General features: G+C 42.7%; 1 protein-coding gene and 1 pseudogene across 1 annotated transcript in view; both read right to left on the bottom strand.

Annotated features, from left to right (window-relative positions):
* Positions 1-12,178, bottom strand: part of LOC141499636 (maestro heat-like repeat-containing protein family member 2A) — a 38,420-nt gene extending 26,242 nt beyond the window's left edge. The window contains 8 exon segments of the mRNA XM_074202297.1: positions 3,057-3,149; positions 4,482-4,625; positions 5,069-5,220; positions 6,083-6,181; positions 6,511-6,673; positions 9,947-10,078; positions 11,177-11,376; positions 12,094-12,178. Coding sequence (XP_074058398.1) covers positions 3,057-3,149; positions 4,482-4,625; positions 5,069-5,220; positions 6,083-6,181; positions 6,511-6,673; positions 9,947-10,078; positions 11,177-11,376; positions 12,094-12,178 — 1,068 coding nt within the window.
* Positions 12,179-15,065: 2,887 nt separating this feature from the next.
* LOC141499635 (uncharacterized) lies at positions 15,066-23,330 on the bottom strand (annotated as a pseudogene).
* Between the last annotated feature and the right edge of the window lie 533 nt (positions 23,331-23,863).

The following is a 23,863-nucleotide window of genomic DNA, read 5'->3' as shown; positions in this document are numbered from 1 at the left end:
ATGCAGAAGAGCTGGGACCTTCTTCGTGTTCCAGGGAAGAGAGAAGGCTTTGTGGTCACCCAAAGACCAGAGCACAGACCAGGAGAGCAGTCAGGGCCTCTCATAAGAGCTTGGAGGAACTGAGAACTTGCAGGTCCTGGGGGTGGGTGGGTAAGGGGGAGATTATCCTTGTAAACAGCTGCAAAAACTTTCAAAAGCTTGGGATAGTGTGTCCTCCACCCTGGAAGTAGAGCCCCACCTTTATAAAAAGCAGGTCATAGGCTGGGGAAATGAGCAAACAACAGAAGAAAAAAATCTGTCCATAGACAATGACTTTGGTCCTTTGGAGGATTAAATACACACACAGAAGATAGCAACGTTAAAGCCTCTACCATACAATGCCTCCAAGAAAAATATGAATTGGTCTGAAATGGAAAGGCTCAAAATAGATTTTGAAAATCAAGTAGGGGAGGTAGAGAAAAAATTGGGAAGAGAAGTGAGGGAGATGTGGGAAAATCATGAAAAACTGAGTCAGCAGCTTAGTGAAGGAGAAACAAAAAATACTGAAGAAAATAACATCTTAGAAACCAGTTTGGGTCAAATGGAAAAAGCAGTCCAAAAGGCCAATGAGAAGAATGCCTTAAAAAGCAGAATAAGCCAGATGAAAAAGGAGATATAAAAGTTCTCTGAAGAAAATAACTCCTTCAAATGTAGAATGGGGCTAAGGGAAGCAGATGAATTTGTGATAAATCAATCAACAATAAAATAAAACCAAAAGAATGAAAAACTAGAAGAAAATGTGAAATATGTCACTGGAAAACAGATCCAGAAGAGACAATTTAAAAATTATTGGACCACCTAAAAATCATGACCAAAAAAAGTCTAGACATATTTCTTTTGTTGGTGTTGGTGTTGTTGTTGTTGTTTTCCCAAGACAATGGGGTTAAGTGATTTTCCCAAGGTCACACAGCTAGGCAATTATTAAATGTCTAAGGCCGGATTTGAACTCAGGTCCTCCTGACTCCAGGGCCAGTGCTCTATCCACTGTGCCACCTAGCTGCCCCTAGACATCATATTTCAAGAAATATTGCAGGAAAACTGTACTGATATCCTAGAAACTAGAAACTGAAAGAATTCATTAATCACTTCCTAAAAGAAATCGCAAAATGAAAACTGTCAGGAATATTATAGTCAAATTTCAGAATTCCCAAGTCAAGCAGAAAATATTACAAGCATCCAGAATAAAACAATTCAAATAATGTGGAGCAAAAGTCAGGATAAGACAAGATTGAGCAGCATCTACATTAAAGGCTCACAGGGCTTGGAATATGATATTCCAGAAGGCAAAAGAGTTTGGATTACAACTAAGAATCAACTGCCCAACAAAACTGAACATCCTCTTCCAGGGGAAAAGATGGACATTCAAAGAAATAGGGAACTTTCAAACTTTCCTTTTGAAACGAACAGAATTGAATAGAAAGTTTGATCTTCAAATAGAGTACTCAGGTGAAGCATAGAGAGGGTGTGTGAGAAGGGGAAATTATGAGGGATTTAAAGATATTGAACTGTGTGTATTCCTGCATGGTAAGAGGATACTGATAATACTCATATGAACCTTCTCATTTAATAGAGCAGTTAGAAGGAGTTTTTATAGTCAGGAAGAGCAGAATTTGAAGATATAATATATTAAAAAGATGGAGTTAATGGGGGAGAGAAGACCATACTGGGAGAGAGGGAACGGAGAAGTCAAATAGGGTGAATTATTTGACATAAAAGAGGCAAAAAAAGCTTTTGCAGTGGAGTGGAAGAGGGGGGGAAGGTGAGGCAAAGTGAGTGAGCCTTACTCTCATTGCAAGTGGCTCAGAAAGAGAATAACATATATGGTCATTTTGGTATAGAAATCTATCTTACCCTAGAGGAAAATAGGAGAGGAAAGGGATGGGAGAAAGGGAAGGGGGGTTGTAGGTGATAGAACAATGGGAGAGGGTAGTAAAATGCAAATTTGAGGAGGGATAGGGTGAAAGGAGAGAGAGAATAGACTAAATGGGGGTGGGGCATAACTGAATGGAGGGAAATATAGCTATGAATAGTGGCTATGGAAAAAATATTGGAGTACTTTCTCTGATGCACTTATGATAAAGAATGCCATCCATTCCAAAGGCAGAGTTGATGGCATCTGAATACAGACTGAAGCATACGTTTTGTCCTCATTTTGTTTTTCTTTCTTTGTGGCTGGAGTTATGTTTACTTTTACAATATGACTATTGTAGTAATATTTTTCACGACTACACATTTTTGACCTACACCAAGTAACTTACTTTCTCAAGGGATGGAGTAGGGAGAGAGGAAGGGAAAGAACTTGGAACTCAAGGTTTTGTAAGAAAATGTCGAAATTTGCTTTTGCATGTAGCCAGGGGAAAACAATTTAAATATAAAAAATTAAAAGCTAAAAAATTTAATTCCTCATTGATTGATTGATTTATTGGAATCAATTCAGAGAGAAATAGGAGACAAGAGATAAAGATGTTGAACACATCCCCCTCATTAGTGATGGACTCAAGCATTCGAATCTCAATTGTCTTAAATGATAATCCTTACTATAGCGACCTCCCAAGAGAAAAATGATCTGCATGTATGAGTGGACTATAAGCTCAAAATGAGTTTACAGTATGACATAACAACCCAAAGCAAACTGTCTGCATTGAGGGACATGCATAAAGGGAGGATATCATTATACTGAACTGGCCCAGATCCTAGCGTGCTGGAGATACCACATTTAGCTCTGCCCAGGTGAAAGTGGATGGACACTATCCTCCCCAGGTACAAGCCAGACCCCTAGTTACTGATCTATACAGGTAAATGTTTAACATCCAGCTCTCCAAGGAAAAAAGATGCTCTCTTGAACCAATTAGATGGGCTCCTAGCTTGCAATAGAGACATTGAGAGAATTCTTTAAGATTGACTAAAAGTTCTTTGAGCATAAGTCGGATAGCAAGGTTCTCTTAGGACCATTCAGACCCCATCAGACCCTGAGGGCAGAGGCAAACTGAGAGATCTGGGTGACCTCCCCCCCTTACCTGCATGTGCAGTTCATAAAACATAGGGAGCAACTGCCTTTCGGGGACTGGCATAAAGCTTGATACTGATGTGTCCAAGATCTGCCTCAGGATCTGCGAGAGAGAGAGAGAGAGAGAGAGAGAGAGAGAGAGAGAGAGAGAGAGAGAGAGAGAGAGAGAGAGAGAGAGAGAGAGGAATGGGCCAGGAGATCCCCCCACCCAGTGGCTAAACTGCCCCATCAAAGACTGGCAGGTGTGGCTCCTCTAATCCCAGCCCCACCCTAGTTTCCCTCTCCATCTGTTTTTTTTTTTTTCCTGAACAAATAAGAATTTTGCTAACCAGAAAAAAAGCTTTCAAAAAATGGACTTTGGGCAAGGGGAATGGAATCCAATCTTGGACCCACTTTTAAAAGACAAATTCAACTGGACAAGAGGATGTGAGTTGCCAAGATAACATCCATTGACCCCAGAGACTTTTAGCCCCTGTATTTAGAGTCCCCAGGATATTGCAAGTCTGCTGGGAGTAGGTAGAAGGGGGGGTGGGGCAGCAGGTATCTCCCAACAATAGTTTCCAGTTTCAATTAACATCCTTGCTCATCAAAATTGAAGTTTTAGCTGTTTCTATAAGGATAAAGGCACAAGAGTGCTGCCAGCACCTTCTAAATTTTGATGCCCTTCCTTGGACAAAGATCGAGTGCCCCACCCTAGGTACTAGTCTTGCAGCATGTATCTCTGCTCTGGCCAGATGGGTCCCCTCACTGCCAGACCTTCTCACCTCCAGGCTTATGCGAAGTCTAAATCCCCCTATGAAAATACTGTTGGTCCAACTCCCCTAGGATGGCCCAGTTCAAGACCGCAAAACTTTACCCCTGTATCTCTCCCTCTGCTGATCCCCAGTATAGATTGAATATTCTGAATCATCCATTCAGGACACAGCAGGGGAGCCTGGGAAGGCCCAGTTTCCATTTTATGTGCACAAGTCATACTCCTAAGTAGGCCACGAGCCTTCTGAGGGCAGGAACTCTGTGATGGCATCTTTGTTTCCCCTGGAGTCTGGCAAGAGGACTTGAGAAACATTTACTAATGAGAAGCAGTGTGGTGCAGTAAGAAGGACCCCTAAAAATACTCTACACACACACACACACACACACACACACACACACACACACACACACACTCCAAGAGGACTTTGCCTCTGGTCCCACCTACTACCTCCCCATAGGTGCCACATCCTATTCTGCTGAAAAAACGACTCCAATTCTGGACCTTGGGAATTCACCTAGAAAAGATGGCTGACTATCTCCTATATAATACCTTAGGGATTTTTACTGGAGGCCCCAAGCACTTGGCTAAGAAGTCCCGTCCATCATCTAGGAACTTGGCCACAAGACACCATGAACCTGGAGATGGGAGCACCCCAAGGCAGAAAGAAGCTTGGCCACTCACCTGGGTGATGAAGAGAGCCTCCACATTGGTTTGGTACTGTGCCAGGATCAGGGGGGTGTAGTCATACACCTGTTCCCGCAGCTCCTCGATAGGCAGCAGGAGACTGAGCATGGGACCAACGGACTTGATCACAGCCAGCTTGACCTATCACAGAACAAAGACTGTCTAGGCTTTCTCCTCCTCCTCCTCTTCCCTAGAGGGGACATGATGAAGGAAGGCAGGGGAAAGAGGAGAAAGAAGTAAGAGGAGGAAGAAGAGGAAGAAAAGGGAAAGAGAAGGGAAAAGAGAAGACAAGAAGAAATAGAATAAAGAGAAGGAAGGGAGGGGAAAAGGGGTAAGAGAAAGAGAAGTGGGGAAAGGAGGACACTGAGGATGGGGAGGAGGAAGAGAAGGAGGTGGAGAGGAGGGAAGGAAAAGGAGGATGGAGAAGGAAGAAAAAGTTGTAGAGGAGAAAGAGGAAGAGAAGCAAAGAGAAAGACAAGAAACAAGGATGAGAAGAGGAGAGAGAGACAGGAAGAGAGGATGAAGAGGAGGCACTGACTGATGATGCTGGTCTTGGGCAACCTCCCACAGCAGTTGTCACTCACCTCAGTGTTTTCACTCCCAAGCCACACAGTGACCAAATATCGATAAATTGGGAAGAGGTTATTCATCAAATGCTCGCTGGTCAGGATGGGGTACACACTGTCCTCCCAGTGTTTAAAATAGAACTGGATTGCCTCACAAAAGGTCTCCACAGCTATGTGTTAAGGGATGCAGAAGGGAAGGCAGCCCGTGAGGAGGAAAGGAAGGTGAAGCCCAGGAAGGCAAACCCCCTTCCTGGGGGACTATCTCACTCAATGAGGTCTTCACCCTTAGAAACTGCTCCAGCTCTGAAGCTGTAAACAGTCAGATCATGCCCCAGAGAACCAAACCTGCATTGCCCCACATTCTTATCCACCCCAAGTTTTGAGGTCACATCCTAGAATATTTAATGTCAGGGTCCTGGGTGTTTTTAAGACCCACAAAGAGATTTCATAGTAAAATCTAGGGTATAGTAATTAGATATGAGGTAATCTTCAGAGTGGGTCTCTCTGTCCAGAATGACCCACTTCATGTTATGTTGACCCATCCTTCAAAATTCAGCTCCAATGCCACCTTGGTCATGCAGTCTACCCTGATTCCCCCAGAAATATATGACCTTTCCATCCTCTGAGCTTGGATAAAATCTTGTTGGAACCTTCTGTGTTGTTTGAGGATTTGTCTTATGAATTCACTGTGTTCCAATCACTTTACCAATATTATCTCATTTGATCCCCACAATAATCCTGGGAGAGACATTTTACAGACGAGGAAACTGAAGCTAACAGAAGCTCAGGGACTTGCCCAGGTCACACAACTAATAAATGTCTGATATCAGATTTTAATTCAAATCTGCCTGACTCTAGGCCCAGGTTTGAGGGCTTAGAATCTTTGTCCTTAGGTTTAGTTGCATGCCTCCTAGTATCTTAACACAATGACATATTTTCAATATTGTTAAATGGATGGATGGATGGATGATTCAAGGAGAAATGTCCTCCCCATGTCCCTGGGAATTTTCAGACTATAAAAGGAATACTCACCACTACAGAACACCTGGCGTATCTTATCTTCATTGGCCAGTCTCAAAATGGAGATGGTGGTGGATAATATGATCCCCATATAGGGCATGAACTCCAATACTGTGAAAGAGAAAAAGGATGAGCCAGGGAAAGTGAGCAGGAGGGAATTGTCCCCACTGCCTTACAAACTCCCCAGCCCTCCAGACCCACCCACCTAAAGCAGCCTGTGACTTTCCTTCACTTGTAGGGTATTAGAAGAAAGAGAAGGGGAAGGAGGTAAGAGAGGGGAGAGAAATGGAGAGAAGAGAAAGAAAGAAAGAAATAGCTATGGCAAAGAGAGTGAATATGGAAAAGGAGAGATATGAGGGAGAAGAAGAAAAGGAAAAAAGTTGGAAAAGATGGGGAATGGAAGGGGTCAAAGGGGAAAGGGTAGGAGGATAGACCCTTACCATTATCATTGGCCATATTAGCTAATGTGATGAGGGTATACTCATCCATTAGGGTCAGAGGTTTGAAATGGTACTGTAGCTCATACATGACAAGGTGAAAGTGGTTTCTGGACAGAGTCACCAAAGTGTCACTGGCTGTCTCTGCCAATAAGTAACCCTCAGTCTGCAAAAGAGAAGGATATAAGCCACCACCACAGTCAAGCCAAAGGCTTTCTCTGTTATGGTCTGCTCCTCTTCAACCCCTACCCCCGCCACCTTCTGCCTCTTCTCTCTCCTCTTTTATTATCCCTTCCCCCTTCCTCTCTTCCTCTACTCCCCTTCTCCTCCTCCCTTCCCCTCCCCTTTACCCTCTTCCTTCCCTCCCCCTTTACCCCTTCTTCTCCTGCCCCTCCCCCATTACACCTCCTCCCCTACTCTTCCTCTTCCTCCTCCTACATATCTTTTATGTCTCTCCACAGTCTTTCAAGGAGTTCCACATTCTCCTACAAAAATCAGATTTCTCCATGTTCTAAAATCAAGAAGCCTAAGTTCAACCCTTGCCCTGATGTCAATATGTGCTACCTTCTTCCATAGAATAGAAACTCCTGGGCCATGACAAAGGAATATCATAGGACAATTGAAAATAAAACATTAAAAGGGAAAACCTAATGAAATAGTATGAACCATGGTTCCAGAAATAAGACAGTATCTAGAACCCTCAAGACTCTTCCATGTAAATAATAAGACAATCAGTGGAAGATATGAGCATCTACAAAGATGGAATCAGTAAGAGAGGAAGAAAAAGGTGACTGGAAGATTCTGGGCTTAGATCAATGAGTGGAGCATCTCAACAAAATATTGGGATCACTGAGAAAAGGAATTGTTCTGCTGGAGGACCAAAGACAGATGAACTCAGCTAAACCAATGAGAAGATGGAATTTAAGAATCAGTACAATGAGGAGATTCAAGAAGGCTATAAATTAAAGGACACCAACAGAAGTGCATGATCAGTTCAACTTGATGATACATATACTGTCATCAAACTCTAATTCCATGAAAGAGAGGTAATTTTGCAAATGGCTATGAAGAAACACCACATTTTTTTTAGGTTTTTTAGGGTTTTTTTTGCAAGGCAAATGGGGTTAAGTGGCTTGCCCAAGGCCACACAGCTAGGTAATTATTAAGTGTCTGAGATCGGATTTGAACCCAGGTACTCCTGACTCCAAGGCCAGTGCTTTATCCACTACGCCACCTAGCCACCCCATACACCACATATTTTAAAATACCTATCCAGACCATACAAGATTTCTCATCCAGCAGTAGAAGGAAAGGAGAAATTTACATTGTAAATTAAAAAAATCACAGGTCTATGTCTTAAACTTATTCATCTTGGAAATATAGTCTGAATTTTTCAGAATATTAACTAAAGAAATCTAGACATTCCAAAGCAGAAAGTCTAATGCATCCAGGACCTTTGATCTATAATTCAACTATAAAATAGAATAAAAAAATCACATTAATTTCAAATCAATGAGTGAGTTTTGATCTATATAGTCTGTTATGAGCAGAGCTCATTATTGTCACTTTGATATCCCATTTGTAAGATAACATCTGGGACACAACAGGTGCAAACTGAATCTGGTGAAAGAGAAATGAAAACAAACAAGTGATCTTGGGGAAGAAGGAGGGATAAAATAGGGAAAGATAGGATTACCATGAGAGTGAACCTTAGAAATGAAAAGACAAGTGCTCTTGAAAAGATGGGAGGAAAAGGTCAGAAAGTAAGCAATGGCAAAAAAGTAATCCTATCTGGAATTATCAGAAGGATAGAAAGTTCTGAAAACCTTCAGTAATAAAAGAAACTTGGGAATTATTTTAGTTTGTTAGGGAGAATTTCTACATGTGTAGAAATGATGGCAGGATTGATATTCCTGAAAGAAAATGTTTAAAAGTTTATAAATTGATAAAAAATTATTGGTAAAAATAATATTTATAAGGCCAAGTTGAAGAATAAACTAGTCCATTATGCTGAATGAATGAGAAGTACAACTTTATGAAAAAGGAAAAGAATTTCATAAAGGGTTTAAAAAGCAGAATCCAACAATGTGGGATCCCTAAGAAACAAACCTGAGGCATCAAGATACCTGAGTGGCCAGCAAATTCAAACCATCTATATGGATCCTTATGAGTTCCATATTGATTTAGAAAACTACATAGTAACATTATCTATTTTTTCTTGTATTTATATTTATTTTGTTAAATATTTCCCAATTACAGGGGCAGCTATGTGACACAAAGGATAGATCATCAGTCTCTCAAACTGTCCTTTGGAGAGAGAAGAAAAAAAAGCCAGCATGATGATGAGTCTCAGACACTTACTACCTGTGTGACTCTTGGAGCAAGTCACTTAACTCTGACTCAAAAAAATAAATTTCCCAAGTATATTTTAATCTGGTTCAACCTTTATTAAGCCATGTCCAGTCTAAGATAAAATATTTTTTCTGTTTTTGAGAGTAAAATATTTTGGATTATTCAGTGTTAGCTGATTCTTGAAAATTGGCCATGGTTAAGCACATGATTCCAGACAAAGCTGAATTCAAAATATGAAGCATTAAGACAACTAAAGAGGAAATTTGTATCACACTTTAAAAAATTACAGATTTTGTGTACATTTTTATATACACATTTATAAATATATGTGTGTCTGTATCATGTATGTACCTATGTAGTTACGGAAACATTTAAACTGGACCTGTGATTTTTTTTTTACAATGAATAAACTCCCTCCATCAACACCTCTGAAACTTGGGAGTCTCAGAGAGTGGCCTCTTTTTTTTTTTTAGGTTTTTGCAAAGCAAACGGGGTTAAGTGGCTTGCCCAGGGCCACACAGCTAGGTAATTATTAAGTGTCTGAGACTGGATTTGAACCCAGGTACTCCTGACTCCAAGGCCGGTGCTTTATCCACTATGCCAGCTAGCCACCCCTGAGAGGGCCTCTTGAGAGAATATTAATGGTAAGACCATTTGTTCCCAGTGGAAGAGCATCTGGAATCTTAAAGTAAACTTAAAACCCCGAGGAGTGAATTGTCAGATGACTTCAAGGATAGGAAAACTGGGAGGGAGAATGAAGATGCCAGACTACTGGCGACAATTCCATGAATTTATGCAGCATTAACCAATCCCCAGAAAGCCATATTCAATACAATGGACAAATCTGCCACTGCCTTGGCTGCTCAGGTTAAAAGAGGTAGCACCTATTTCTTTTAACAATCAGTAAAAAATAGAAGTACCTACTCTAGCTCTTTCACAATCAACTATAATATTTTGGATAAGGTTTTCATTTTGGGGGGGATTTGGGGGGATATTTTGTTTGCCCTTGTGTTTCTGTGATTATTGATGCTTGGGTCAGGATGGGAGTCAGAGGAAATTCATTCTTAGAGAAAGCCTCCTAACACACCTCTGGGGACTCCCGCATTTGCTTGGAGGCCAGGTTCACCAAGGTCTTGACACACTCCTCTTCCAGCTCCCCTGCCTGCTGGATGATGCCCTGAAGAATGGTGTAGATGATGATCTTCCTCTTGGTGGAGATCTGGAGAGGAAGCAGGTCTTCCTATGGGACTGGGAAGGCTAATGGCCTGGAGATTGAAGCCTGGCACTACTGGCTTCCCCCAGAACAGATCTCTATGTCATGTTCACTGTGACTCTCACCATGCCTATCTTAGTGACCTTGGGCATCAGTCTGCCCACTGATTGACTTGTTCATCATGCTTGGGGCTGTCTAGAAACTGGCAGTACTGGCTATCCCTCCCCACATCTGCTTGGTCTTCCCATTAGAACAGAAGGTCCCTGAAAGCAGGGTCTCTGGTCTATCTGTGGCCCCAGAGCTCAGCACACTGAAAGCTTTTTTCATCTCCTTAGGAAGGCTGTTCATCTCTATGACTGAGTCATGGCAAGGACTCAGATTTGAACACCAGCTGCCTCTTGAGACTTACTCACTCTATGGTCTTGAACCCATTTGTGCCTACAGGACAAGAAGAGGGTGAGGTTACATGACGTCTATCATCTCCTCCAGCCCCCAAACCTTTAATCTGTTGATCCCATGAAGCCCTGGACCCAAGATGTCCCTGAACGGGCAAGAATCTCTGCCTACAGGAGCTGGTCCCAACTTGCCCATCCCATTGCCTCTCCTCCAGGAGGCGCTGAGGTCTCCACCTCCCAGTCATGAGTGAGGGTGTTCACTCCTACACTTTGACTAGAATTTCATCTTATCAAAACCTTCAAGGCCCAGTTCAAGTCTCCTGTATTTTGTAATTTTTTTTCTGAATGACACCATGATAGAGTAATAGTCATAATCAGAATCAGAATATTTAATAGTGTTTTAAGATTTGTACATTATCTTACAAATATTCTTTCATTTGATTCTCAACATTCCTTTCCCCCATTCAAAAGACAGAAAGCAATCTGATATAAATTGTACAATTCTCTCATTTGATTCTGTTATTTTGTTATTATTAGTCTCCATTTTGCAGTTGAGGAAACTGAGGCAGACAAGAGTTAAGGGTCATACAGCTAGAATACAACTGCAACTGGATTTGAACTCGTGTCCCTGACTTCAAGTCTCCAACAGACAGGGAACTGACTTTCTCTATGAGGCCCCACACATGGAAGCTTCTTGGGGCCATCCTACCTCTTCCAGCTGCAGGCTATGGATGAGTGCTGTCATGATCTCTGAGGGCTCTACATTGGCCTTCTCGATGATGATCATGCTGGCCAGTGCCTTGCGCATCTTGGACCCCTCTGGACCCTCTTGACTGTTCACATCATTGGTTTCCTGGTCGTCTTCATCCATGATATTCAGGAGATTGGTGACAAATTGTTGATATACTCCTGAAAGAGCCAGGCTACTCAAGACCAGCCCTCCCATTAGATTGTAAGTGCCTGGAGGGCAGGACCTACTTTCATCCCTGTGCAGTGTCCCTAGCCCTTACTACAGTAGTCTATATTAAACACAAAATAGGTCCTTTTTAAATGTTCCTTAATTGATTGCTGACTGAGAAAGAAATGAGACTCAGGAAGGGGAGTAAGTTGCCCAAGGTCATCCAGATAAGAAGAGTGTGGTGTCAGAATTGGAATCCCTGGCCCTTGAGCTCATCATCATGCTGATTTTTCTTTCCTCCCTGTCCAAAGGACAGTTTGAAAGACTGGAGCACATGGGAGTCATGGGAGGGAGGGAAGGAGCCAGAGTGGGTGAATGGGTGGATGGGTGGGTGGGCTTCAGAGAAGAGAAAGCAGAGAAGACTGAGTGGAGTCTGCCACACCTCCATCTTGCTGAGCCCCCTTCCTGGGAGGCAGGACCAAAGATGAAGACCCTTCTTTCTGGTGCCTCCTGCAGACCACTGGGTCTGGGTCAGCTACTCGCCAGGAGCCATGCTCTTTTTGAGCAGTTGCTCTAGGACAAGAGATGGGATAGTCACAGCAGTTCAGGTGTCTATTGGGGCAGATGAAGCTTAAGCTTCCCCTGGACAATAATGCCCCCCCCTCCCCCAGATCTGATAAGGTCCTAAAATCCCAGGGAGGCATGCCCTGCCCAGCATTCTTCTTTACCTGAAGATGATGTCCCAGGCAGCTCCGAGGTCTGTGACACACTGGAGGTGCTCAACTGGGAAGGTACCAGAGGAGTTCCTTCCATTCCCTCTCAGATCTCTTCCTCAGGCCACAGTTTGAATATGGAGAAGGAAACAAGGAAGGAGGGAAGGAAGGAAGGAAGGAAGGAAGGAAGGAAGGGAGGAAGAAAGGAAGGAAGGGAGGGAGGAAGGGAGAAAGGGGGGAAGGAATGGAGGGAGGGAATGAGGGAGGGAGGGAGAGGGGATGGGAGGAAGGAAATGAAGTAGGGAAAGAGGAATTGAGGGAAGAATGGAGGGAGGGGGGAATGGAGGAAGGGAGAGAGGAAGGGAAGGAATGAGGAGAGAGGGAGGAAGGGAGAGGGGGAGGAAGGGAGAGGGGAAGAGGGGAGAGAGGCAGGAAGGAAGAAAGGAAGGGAAGGAGGGAGGCATGAGGGAAGGAGGAAGGGAGAGGGGAAGTGAGGAATGGAGAGAGGAAGCAGGTTGGGAGGGAGGGAGGAAAAGAGGAATGGAGGGAGGGAGGTCATCAGGGTGTACTGGGGAGGGTAGGAGGTTTTAGATTCAAAACCCCTCTCCCACAATGGTTCCTTGGTGGCCTTGGCTGAGTCAGTCCCCTTTTTTAGACCTCTGTGTCCCCATCTGTTAGAGGAGGTGAGTCCCTCCCACACTCCCCCAGACCCCCAGTCTCCACTCTCCAGACCTACTTCCCAAGGCTGGCCACTTACTCAAAGGCCCCTTTTGCTTAGTTACCGCCCAAGCTTGTTGGCTACTGAGACCCCTGGGTTTTTCTCAGATAAACTACTGCCCCCACCACTTTATCCTTGTCAAGTCATTGACAAGAGAAATGAGAGAGATGAGAAAAGGAATATCAAGCTGGGCAGAAGCTAAGAAAAAAAATCAGTCATACATACAATATTTCCCAAGTAAAAGATAATAAACTCTGCCATCCAGCAGTACTGACTGGTGGAGATGGTGATCCCCACTAAACCCCCATAGCCAACTCCCAGTGTTCTCTTGGAGAGGACACCCTCTTTTCCTGGTTGTCCAAAAGTGCCTCATTTTCTTTCTTATTTATTTATTCGAATAAGGATTTTCTCTTTTTTATGGAAGAGGTGGAGGACTATCAGAATTCATTAATGTGTTGGTTAGTTTTGGTGAACTGCCTTTCTTTGTTAAAAGGGATGATTTGCTGGAGAAAGGAAGAGAAATGATCAGAATTCTAACAGCTGGGTGTTTTGTGTATTTCTGCTGTGTTATTGACTCCTCATAACATTCTTGAGGGGTAGTAGTATGATTTTCCTCATTTTTCAGATAAGGAAACTGAGGTACATATAGTATGACTTGCCCAGGGTCACAAGATTAGTAAGTCTATGAAGTAGAATTTGTAAATAAAGGGAGTGACTTTTTAATTTTTTTAATTATAATCATTTTCAAATCAAAAGTAAAATAAAACGAATGCTGCCTGTCCCAGGGTTGGCTTGGTTCTCAAGGAGATAATGAAGATAGAAGAAAAGCAGGGAAGAAGAAAAGAACAAATGTCTCTGCAATTAGTATGTCTCAGAAAAAACAAATAGGTCATGATTTACATGAGCTCAGATGTCTTCCAAGGTTCTAAACCAACTGACTTGGGCATCAGTTCTCTTGGAAGGACTTACCTTTCAGCCTAAGCTTTCTCAGTCAAGATCAGCACATATAATAAGACAATTTGCTCCATTAATTCTGTTAATGGGGTCAAGGAACCTGTTGGGCTCTCTAGTTGACTTTCCAGAAGAAAAGTTCATTCTGACCATAGATTGTATCAAGAAAGTTTGCCTGCATTGACACTCGCAAGGTGGTCACCTTTAAGACATCAGCAGACGAAGGATAGCACTACAGCTTAGCACTGGGAGAGACCATGGAGACCACCCCACTCATTTTACAGCTGGGAAAACTGAGTTCCAGAGAAGGGGAAGTGTTATTTGTCCAACATCACCCAGTCAGGAAATGGAAGATCAGGACTCTAATCCAAGTATCCAGTTTCAACACCAACACTGCTTTCTCAGGGACAGATGATACATCTCTACCCCGGGGCTTGCAAAGGCCTTCCCCATAAAGTCAAGGCCAGACAAAAAGAACTCCAGAGCTGGGGCTACTGTAGGGGCAGCCAACAGGCCCCTTTGAGAAGCAAACAGAGACCAAGAGAAGAGGCTGTAAGAATGGCAAGAGTCCTTTCTTTCCTTCCTGTTACCTACTTTCCCATGTTAAGGTTGCGGGGCAAGCAACAAGTCAGAAAAGATTTCCAGAATGGGTAAAGTAGAGAGACAGGAACCTGAGGAGGAGCAGAATGGAAGACAAAAGACCATCTGGTGACTTTCCATTTAAACACACTGTTCTGGCTAAGGAGAAACTCAGCTTCACTGTTTCTAGTTTCAGCAATCCAGGGAGACTCCTGACGTAGACAATTCATCCTGAGGAAAAACTCCAGGCATTTGTCTTTATCAAGGCAGGAGCCCCTGCCATTGCTAGAGACACTTCAGAAAAGAGACAAGCCATACATGGAGGATTAAAGGCAGGAGAAAAGTGAACAATTTAAATTAAACTTAATAGTAGGTCACATGGGAGCATGCACACATGTGAATCATGTGCCTGCCTGCACATGTGAGTGGTATGTACACATGTGTGTGTTTGTGCATGCATGTGCATTGTGAGTATGTGACATGCTTATGTGTGTGCATGTATAGGTATGTAACATGCTTGTATGTGTGTGGGCATCTGCATGTACACAAGGCACACGAGCATGTATATGTGGACACACAATATGAGTGTGCATATGTGCACACTGTTGCACATTATATATCACATGCATGTGCATATATGTGTCTATACGTGTGTGTGTGTGTGTGTGTGTGTGTGTGTGTGTGTAGAGTCACCAGTTGTTAAGTATTTACCATCCTACACCACCAGAGAAGGTTCTTTTTAAAGGATCTCACTGACGCCAAGACTCACTATCAGGACCACAGATAGGATCATTACAACATACTGAAAATAGCAGGAGCCATTTCCTCTTTGGAAAGCCAGATTGCTTGGGTGGAATTATTGATAGTTCTGGTATGGGAAAGATGTGCTTTCTGACTGACTGGAGCAAAAGATATCTGATAGACACACTTCCCAATGAACCACGTCATGAAGCCCAGGGAGAAGGGCTTCTCTGAAAGGGTCCTCTCTGGTGGCCTCAAAGTGAACACTTCCCTGGTATCACCCCAGCAAAATTCGTACCACCGGGCACCCCAGGACCCTCTTGTTGCCCTCCTGGCTGAACTTAAGGTTCTCAAACAGGGCAATGCTGCCTTTCTGGCAACACTGAACAAAGACCCTCATCTTGACCTTGTCAGAGGGTCTCTGCATGTGCATCTGGAAGAGAATCATCACCTGGACCAAGACCCAACTCTTCCCATAAAAGGAACACTGAAGCCTGAAGGACAGGAGAGAAGAATCAACCAGTCTGTCCAGAGTAGTTCCAGAATGATGAGACACAAAGGTTCCATCAACAACATCTATTCTATAACCCCCTTATTCTACAAAGGAGATTCATGGGATCCTAGAGTTTGAGATATAAGGGATCTTGGAAGGCAATTCCCTCATTTTACATCTGAGGGAAGTTATAGTAGGATTTTAATCCAGGTTTTCATGACACATTGTATCACTATTTGCCTCTCAAACTGAGGCACAAGGTTCCATTACTGATTTTGCATATTATTCCCAATGCTAATTGTCAGGGCTCTTTACCTGTCTTCCTCAGTTTGCTCAGGAGTAAAATGGGGATAAGTAGAATACCTACATGCTAGGGTAAGATGGTCATATCTGAGCTTCAGGAATATGACCAGGGCAACTTTGTGGAGGATGGAGATTTGAGTCTGGGAAATCAATGAGATGCCATATCACCAGGGTGAGGGGATAAGGGTCTTATCTTGGGCTATCTGCATGGCAAGAAGGGAGTAAACACAAGACATGTTTTAGAGGTTGAGTTGACAAGATTCCACAGCCACTTCAGATTAGAATGTAGAGGTCATGGTGCCTGTAATATGTCCCCACCTGCAATAAGGTGGTAGGAAGAGGAGACCATGTATTCAAATGTCCACTTTCAGCTAGTAGATAAAGATTTCAAGAAGGTAGTTTGTGTAAAGTAATACCATGAAGGATGCTTTGAAGATGTCTTCCTCCCTGGGTTCCCCAGGCCATGAGTTAGCCTGACTCCACTATTTCCTAACAAGTCACTCCATGGGACTTAGTCTTCCCATCAATAGCCAGATGACTTATAATGCCCTTCCTCTCTCCCAACTCATCATCCTCTGATATCAGATAAAGCCCTAGAGACTCATTAAATGTGCAGACCACCCAAATCTTGGAGGGATTAGGTGGTTGAGAGAGTGAGAACCAACAGAATCTTCAGAGATGAGAGTACTAGGCTGAATCTATTAAGATGAAATTCCAGACAATGGGAGGAGAAGCTTGAACAGACAGCAATTGTTCCACAAGGATCTGGGGGTCTTTGTGGACTACAAGACTAATATGAACCAACAGTGGGAGATGGTGAGCAAAACTACTCAGATGATCTTGGGCTTTGCTAAGGGGCAGAGCTTTCAGCAATAAGAAGGAATGATCATCCCACTGCCCTCGGCCTTCATCAGATCTTAGCCAGAGAACTTCGTTCAGGGCTAGTCACTGTGATCTCAGGATAACCTACACCCTGACCAATAAGTCATTATAAAGAGAAAGCTCAGATGCACTGGAATGTACCTCCCTCCCTTCTTGGCAGGGACAGAGCCTCCAAGGAGTGTAATGCAGACTGTGCCAGATGTGTTAATTCAATTTGCTGGACTGCCTCTTTCTGGGAGCTCTGTCTTTTTTATTATTTTAACAATGTCCTCCTTTTCCTTTCATAGCAAATTTCTAGAATAAGGTCAGATGAGCAGTAGAAATCTGGCAAGTATAATAGTAACTCGGGGTGGCTAGGTGGCATAGTGGATAAAGCACCAGCCCTGGAGTCAGGAGTACCTGGGTTCAAATCCAGTCTCAGACACTTAATAATTACCTAGCTGTGTGGCCTTGGGCAAGGCACTTAACCCCATCTGCCTTGCAACCCCCCCCCCCCCAAAAGTATAATAAGTAACTCAATTAACAGATGGATCCTGGAACTGCTCTGAGTCATGATAAAGGAGGAAAGTACAAAATCTTGCAATTTAAATCTGTATTTGTAGTCAAATTATAATGATGTTTGTCCTTCATAATTGAAGACAACCATGATATCAGGAAGGTGATGCCATTTGAGTGAGTGGGGGCTGTGCTAAGTCACCAGCCTCATTTTCTTCTCTAGAATCATTTGGGTTCAATGGCTAGATATGCATCAGAACTGGAGAAGGCCCTGGATTCAAGGTACATTGGGTTATATGACTTACCCAAGGTCGCCCAGCTTGTGAGTATCAAGTGTTGGAGGCTGGATTTGAACTCTTGTCCTCCTGTCTCCAAGGTCAGTGCTCTATCCTCCTAAGGGGCAGGGGATACTAGACAAAGTAATAAAATAAAGATGTAATATAAAAATTTTCTAATACAAAGGGACAGAAAATTTGGAGAAAGCAACAGGATTAGACTCTTCTCCAAGAACTATTTTACATCTGTACATGATTAGTTTCCAAATGGTTCTGGCATTTAGCTTTTGTGTATGTTAAATTACCAAAATTAAATTTAAAGATTTTACATATAAAATTGCATGGATAATTGTAAAGAAAGTGAAATCATTTTTCTCATTTTGAAGTAGCTGTCTGATCCTATCAAGAGCCAGAAAGATTCATTTAATGAGACACACCCTCATGAATTTTTTTTTAAGATTCTTATATCAGGTTCAGGACTTAAGTAAATATAAAAACAGCATGTAGTGTATAAAAACTGAAATTCTCTAAAGTCTCAAGTGAATTATGGGTTCCTCATTTGATGTTCCTCATAGCTCTGTTAACTGGATTGGTTTCATAAAACTTGAACTGGTTTTCACCACATGAACCAGTTATTAGAAAACCAAATTTAAGAGATGGAACTTAATTGTACTGTCTCATTGCTGGCAGATTTTAGAATTACTTAGGAACTTCTACAGGTGAGTGGGAACCAGAGAAGCAGAACCCTCTTCAAAGATACCCTGAGAATGGGGCTTATACATACCAGAGTGAGAGCAAGGCCCCAGCCAGTGCAAGCCTCAGTGCAGACCCCACCCTGGAGACCAGGAGCAGGCCTGGGGAGCCACCGGGAAAAAGCTGCCGGGCAGCTGCTTCCAGAGAGCATAGTCCATGGATGATAATGGGATTGGGGTAGATTGCAGAGATCTTGCCACTATCCCTGAGGCAGGACTCTATAGATTCACCCATACTCAGATCTAGGTCAGAGTCTGGGACCCAGTCTCAGGAAAAAGCGCAAAAGTACAAAAGAGCTCAGGACTTGCAGCAAAGCTTTTCTCTGTTCCAGGACAGATTTAAATTGTTATCCACAGATCAAAACACAGGTCTGGAGAGCAATCAGCGCCTCTCATAAGACCTTGGAGGAATTGAAAACTTGCAGGTCCATGGTGGGGTCCAGGGGTGGGTGTGGAGGGCAGAATATTCTTGAAAACAGTTGTAAGAACCCTCAATATCTTGGGATGGTACATCCTCCACCCTGGAAGCAGAGTCCCATCTTAACAAATAGACAAAATGAAGTCACATAAGCAAACAACAGAAGTAAAATATCTGACCACAGATAATTTGGTCCCATGGAGGATTAAAACACACACTCAGAAGATGATGAAATCAAAGCTTCTGCAAAAATATGTATTGGTCTCAGGCAATGGAAGAGCTCAAAAATTATTTTAAAAATCAGGTAAGGAAGATAGAGGAAAAATAAGGAAAAGAAGTGACAGCAATGCAGGAAAATCATGAAAACTAAGTCAGTAGCTTGGTGAAGGAGATACAAAAAAAAACCAACTGAAGAAAATAACATCTTAAAAGCTAGTTTGGGTCAAATGGAAAAAGCAGTCCACAAGGCCAATGAGGAGAAGGTGGCAGAATTGATCAGAGGGACAAGGAGATACAAAACCTCTCTGAAGAAAGTAACTCCTTCAAATGTAGAATGGATCTAAGGGAAGCTGATGACTTTGTGAGAAATCAAGAAACAACAAAACAAAATCAAAAGAATAAAAGCTAGACGAAAATGTGAAATATCTCATTGGAAAAACAACTGACCTGGAAAACAGATTCAGGGGAGATCATTCAAAAATTATGGACCTACCTTAAAATCACAACCAAAAAAAAGTCTAGATCTCCTTTTACAAGGAATTGTCCAGGAAAAGAACCCTGCTATCCTAGAAGCAGAGGGTAAAATAGAAATGGAAAGAATTCACCTATCATGTCCTAAAAGAAATCCCCAAATAAAAACTGCCAGGAATGTTATAATCAAATTCTAGAATTTCCAAGTCAAGCAGAAAATATTATTAGCAGACAGAAACAATTCAAATATCATGGAGCTACAGTCAGCTTAGCACAAGATTGAGCAGCATCTATATTAAGGGCTCAAAGGGCTTGGAATATGATATTCCAGAAAGCAAAAGAGCTTGGATTATTTCTGAAACTACTCACCCAAACTGAACATCTTCTTTCAGGTAAAAAGATAGACATTCAATGAAATAGGGGACTTTCAAACTTTCGAGATGAAATAACCAGAGGTGAACAGAAAGTCTCATCTTTCAAGTACAGGACTCAGGTGAAGCATAAAGAGCATGGATGGGAGAAGCAAATTATGAGAGATGCTGAACAGAACCCTCTTATTTATTAGGGCTGTTAGAAGGAACATATGTAGACAAGGCACAGAAGGAAGCTGAATTTGAAGGTATAAGATATTAAAAAGATGGAGTTAATGGGGTGGAAAAGAATGTATTGGGAGAAAGGGGAAAAAGAGATAGAATGGGGTGAGTTATTGACATAAGAGAGAAGAAAAAGCTTTTGCAGTGGAATGGAAAAGGGGGAAGGTGAGGGGGAGTGAATGAGCTTTACTTTCATCACAGTTAGTTCAGAGAGGGAATAAAATATACACTTGAGTAAAGAAATCTATCTTACCCTAGAGGAAAAGAGGAGAGGGAAGAGATGGGGGAAAGGGGAATGGGGGAAGGGGAGGGGTGATAAGAGGGAGGAAGATCATGGGAGAGGGTAATTAGATGCAACACATTTTTGAGGAGGGGCCAGGGTGAAAGCAGAGAGAGAATAGTATAAATGGAAGTGGGAGGAACAAGATAGAAGGAAATATAGCCAGCAATAGCTACTGTGGGGAAAAAATATTAAAACAAGTTTCTCTGATAAAGACCTCATTTCCCAAACATAGAGAACTGAGTCAAATTTTAGCAAGGTTCTGGATTTTGTTTTTTTGTTCCACTCTTCTTTATGATATCCTTTTACTTTTTTACATAGTGTGTATATATTAAATATATATTATATAAATATAATACATATTAAAATATATATTAATATATAACATATATCTCAAAAAATAGTTCCAGATAGCTTCAAAAACTTTTCATGTTAGTATTCTAAGTTATTTAGTATACCCTTTCCAATACTTTCTACTCTCTTCAAAGTCCAGGCAGAATTCATGCATTGTTCCCTACACTTAGACTGGCCTGATTTTGCTTTTCCAGAGAACTCTTAAAATTGAGCATTCCCTGGAGGAATGAGGGAGAAAGACAGAGGTAGATAGAGAGGCTTTTCTATTAGAGTTAGATTCTTGAAAGCAAGGACTGTTTTTATATGTCTTTGCATCTCCAGTGTCTGACAGATGGTAAGTAGTTAGTAATTGCTTGGTGATTGCTTTTAGATGTTATATAAATAACTATTTGTCTTCCAACTGCAAGAGAGTATATGTTTCCTTTAGATGGGTGTTGAGTTGAACTCAGTGTCCAATGTCTGTATTTTATTCTATTTATTTTTATGGCTATCCCTTCAAGCCACAGTGTTTCTTCTGTGCTTTTCCTATTCACTGTCCTTTATTCACTAATTTCCTCCCCCCCCAATACTTTGTTGATGTTCTCTTTTTCTTCTCTACTTTGCCTCCTCTCCCTCTCTTAATTTATCCTAATAATTTTGGCTGCCAACATAATCATTCCACCTAAACTTTCTTCAAAATTACTAAATAGTTGCTCAGTTCTGTGGCCTGTTATCAATTCTCCTTTTCCTTGACAGTTATGTAGCCTTTGACCCTGATGATCACTGTCTCCTCTTTGATGCTCTCTTATCTATCTTTAGCCTTTTGAGGTACTGGATCCTGGATCTCTTCCTACCTCTCTGACTGCATCCTCTGTCTCTTTTGTTGGCTCCTTCAGATCGTGCTTTCTACAAACATGTCCCTCAAAGGTTCTGTCCTGAAGGGCCCTCTGTTCTTTTCCTTCTAACTGAAGTTCCATGGAACTTCTATAGATCACCATCTCTATGCTGATGTTTCAGATATCAGCTTATCTGCTCCCACCTCAAATGCCTTTCAGACTCCAGTAGATATCTTAAATTTGCTATGTCCAAAACAGAACCAATTATCTTTCTCTTTAAACCTTTCCCTCTATCCTTCCTACTTTCCCCAACTGTAGAGGGATCACCATCCTTCTAGTTCCTCAGTCCTACAACCTGGATTTTTTATTATTTCTCTCCCTCCATATTCCATCTGTTGCCAAGGCTTTTTCATTTCAGTGTTGCAACATCTTTCATAAGTGGCCATTTCCCTCCTCTGAGTTTGCTACCACCCTGGTATAGGCCCTGGTGTAGACCAGTGCAATAATCTGCAGGTAACTCTACCTAGCTCAAGTCTTTCCCCATTTAGATACTTTCTCCACTTTCAGTTACTAAAGTGATTTTCCTAAAGTTCAAGTTGAATCATGCCATGCCCCCAAACAACCCACAACAAAACCCAAACCCAAAGTTAAAACTCCAGTGGCCTATTATTTGTAGGTGCAAACACAAAATGCTCTGTTTGCCATTCAAAGCCTTTCATGACCTACACCCCGTCTTGTCTTTCCAGTCTTCTCACATCTTACTTCTCAACAAAGACTTTTCTATCTGGTGACACTGGTCTCCAACTGTTCCACCAAAAAGATACTCCTTCTGACTGCTTTGGTATTTTCTCCTCATTCCTAGAATCCTCTTCCTCTTTCCAATTATTGACCAACCAGGCTCCCGGCTAAAATACTACTGTCAACAGGAAGCCTTCCACACTCTTCAGTCCAGTGCCTTCCCTCTGTTCATTATTTCTTATCTATGTGTGTGTATGTGTATGTATGTATGTATGTATATATTTATCTATCTATGTTGCTTTGTATAAATGTGCTTCCATGCTATCTTCCCATCAGATTGTTAATATTTCTGTCTCTCTCTGTGTCTCTGTCTCTGTCTCTCTCTCTGTGTATGTGGCACATGTATCAACCGCCCTTGTCTGCCTAGCTTTGTGTCCTGTGCCTGCATGTTCCCGGGGGCTGGGCCCCTCTTTGCCCTCTTTCAGTTTTGATACAAAGTTACCCGCCTAGTCCACGCTTGTCACCTTCAGGACTGGGCCCGGCCCCAGCCCAGGCTTCCCAGGCCTGGAGGCCGAGCCCTCGTTAGAAATCCTCTTCACAGTGCCCCAGACTGCCCGCCAGACCCAGACTGCGATTCCACCTGTGAGAAAAGGATCTGACCCAGTTCCGGGAATCTTATTACCTGGCCTCCAGGTGATGGATTTTTGACCAGAGATAATTTATGCCCCCTCCCCCTCCTTTACCTCAAATCCAAAAAGTGGGGATGGGGAGGACGCGGAAAGAGAGCAGTAGCCAATCCGCTGCTCCAAACTGAGGCAGCGGAACCGCCTCACAGAGCTCCGGTACAGGGCCGACCAATCCTCGCGGTCCAGTTTACAGTGGAAGTGGGGATTGGTTCTGCCTCGTCCCGCCCTGGCTCCCCATTGGCTGGGTCGGAAGCCGCTGCCGCCAGCCTGGCGCCAGGCTGTTGAGTGGCAGAGGACTGTGGTTGCTTTCAATGTTCCCCTTGGAGGTCCACCTCTGCCATAGTTCTGGATCTTTCTCCAGGGAAAGGCTTGTTGCTGTGAACTCGCCCATTGCTTTTCCAATCCTTCTTCTATAGAGACGAGGACTGAGGTAACGGAATATCTTGGGATGCCCCAAGGAGCTCCTGGCAACGTCGGCAACTTGACCATCCTCCACCCTCAAGGTTTCCCCATTCTCCCATGCTGCTGCTGCTGCCCCCGGGAATGGGCAATGCCCATATCCTCCAGGACTTTGAAGGAAACGTAGTCATGGGATTCAGAAGGAAAGGAGGCCAGGTCTTTTTTTTTTTAAAGATTTCATTTATTTTTTTACAATTTTCCCCCTAATCTAACTTCCCTCCCCCCACCCCCATAGAAGGATTTGTCAGTCTTTACATTGTTTTCCATGGTAACATTGATCCAAATTGAGTGTGATGAGGGAGAAATCATGTCCTTAAGGAAGAAACATAAAGTATAAGAGAGAGCAAGATCAGACAATCAGATATCAGGTTTTTTTTCCCCTAAGTTTAAGGTAATAGTCTTTGCTCTTTGTTCAAACTCCACAGTTGTTTCTCTGGATACAATTGGGATTCTCTATTGCAGACAGCCCCAAATTGTTCCTGATTGTTGCACTGATGGAATGAGCGAGTCCATCAAGGTTGATCATCGCCCCTATGTTGCTGTTAGGGTATGCAATGTTCTTC

The sequence above is a fragment of the Macrotis lagotis genome, chromosome X (assembly GCF_037893015.1).
Source record: "Macrotis lagotis isolate mMagLag1 chromosome X, bilby.v1.9.chrom.fasta, whole genome shotgun sequence".
Classification (NCBI taxonomy): Eukaryota; Metazoa; Chordata; class Mammalia; order Peramelemorphia; family Peramelidae; genus Macrotis; species Macrotis lagotis.
The sequence above is the reverse complement of the archived record's forward strand: the minus strand, read 5'-3'. Positions and strand labels throughout refer to the sequence as shown.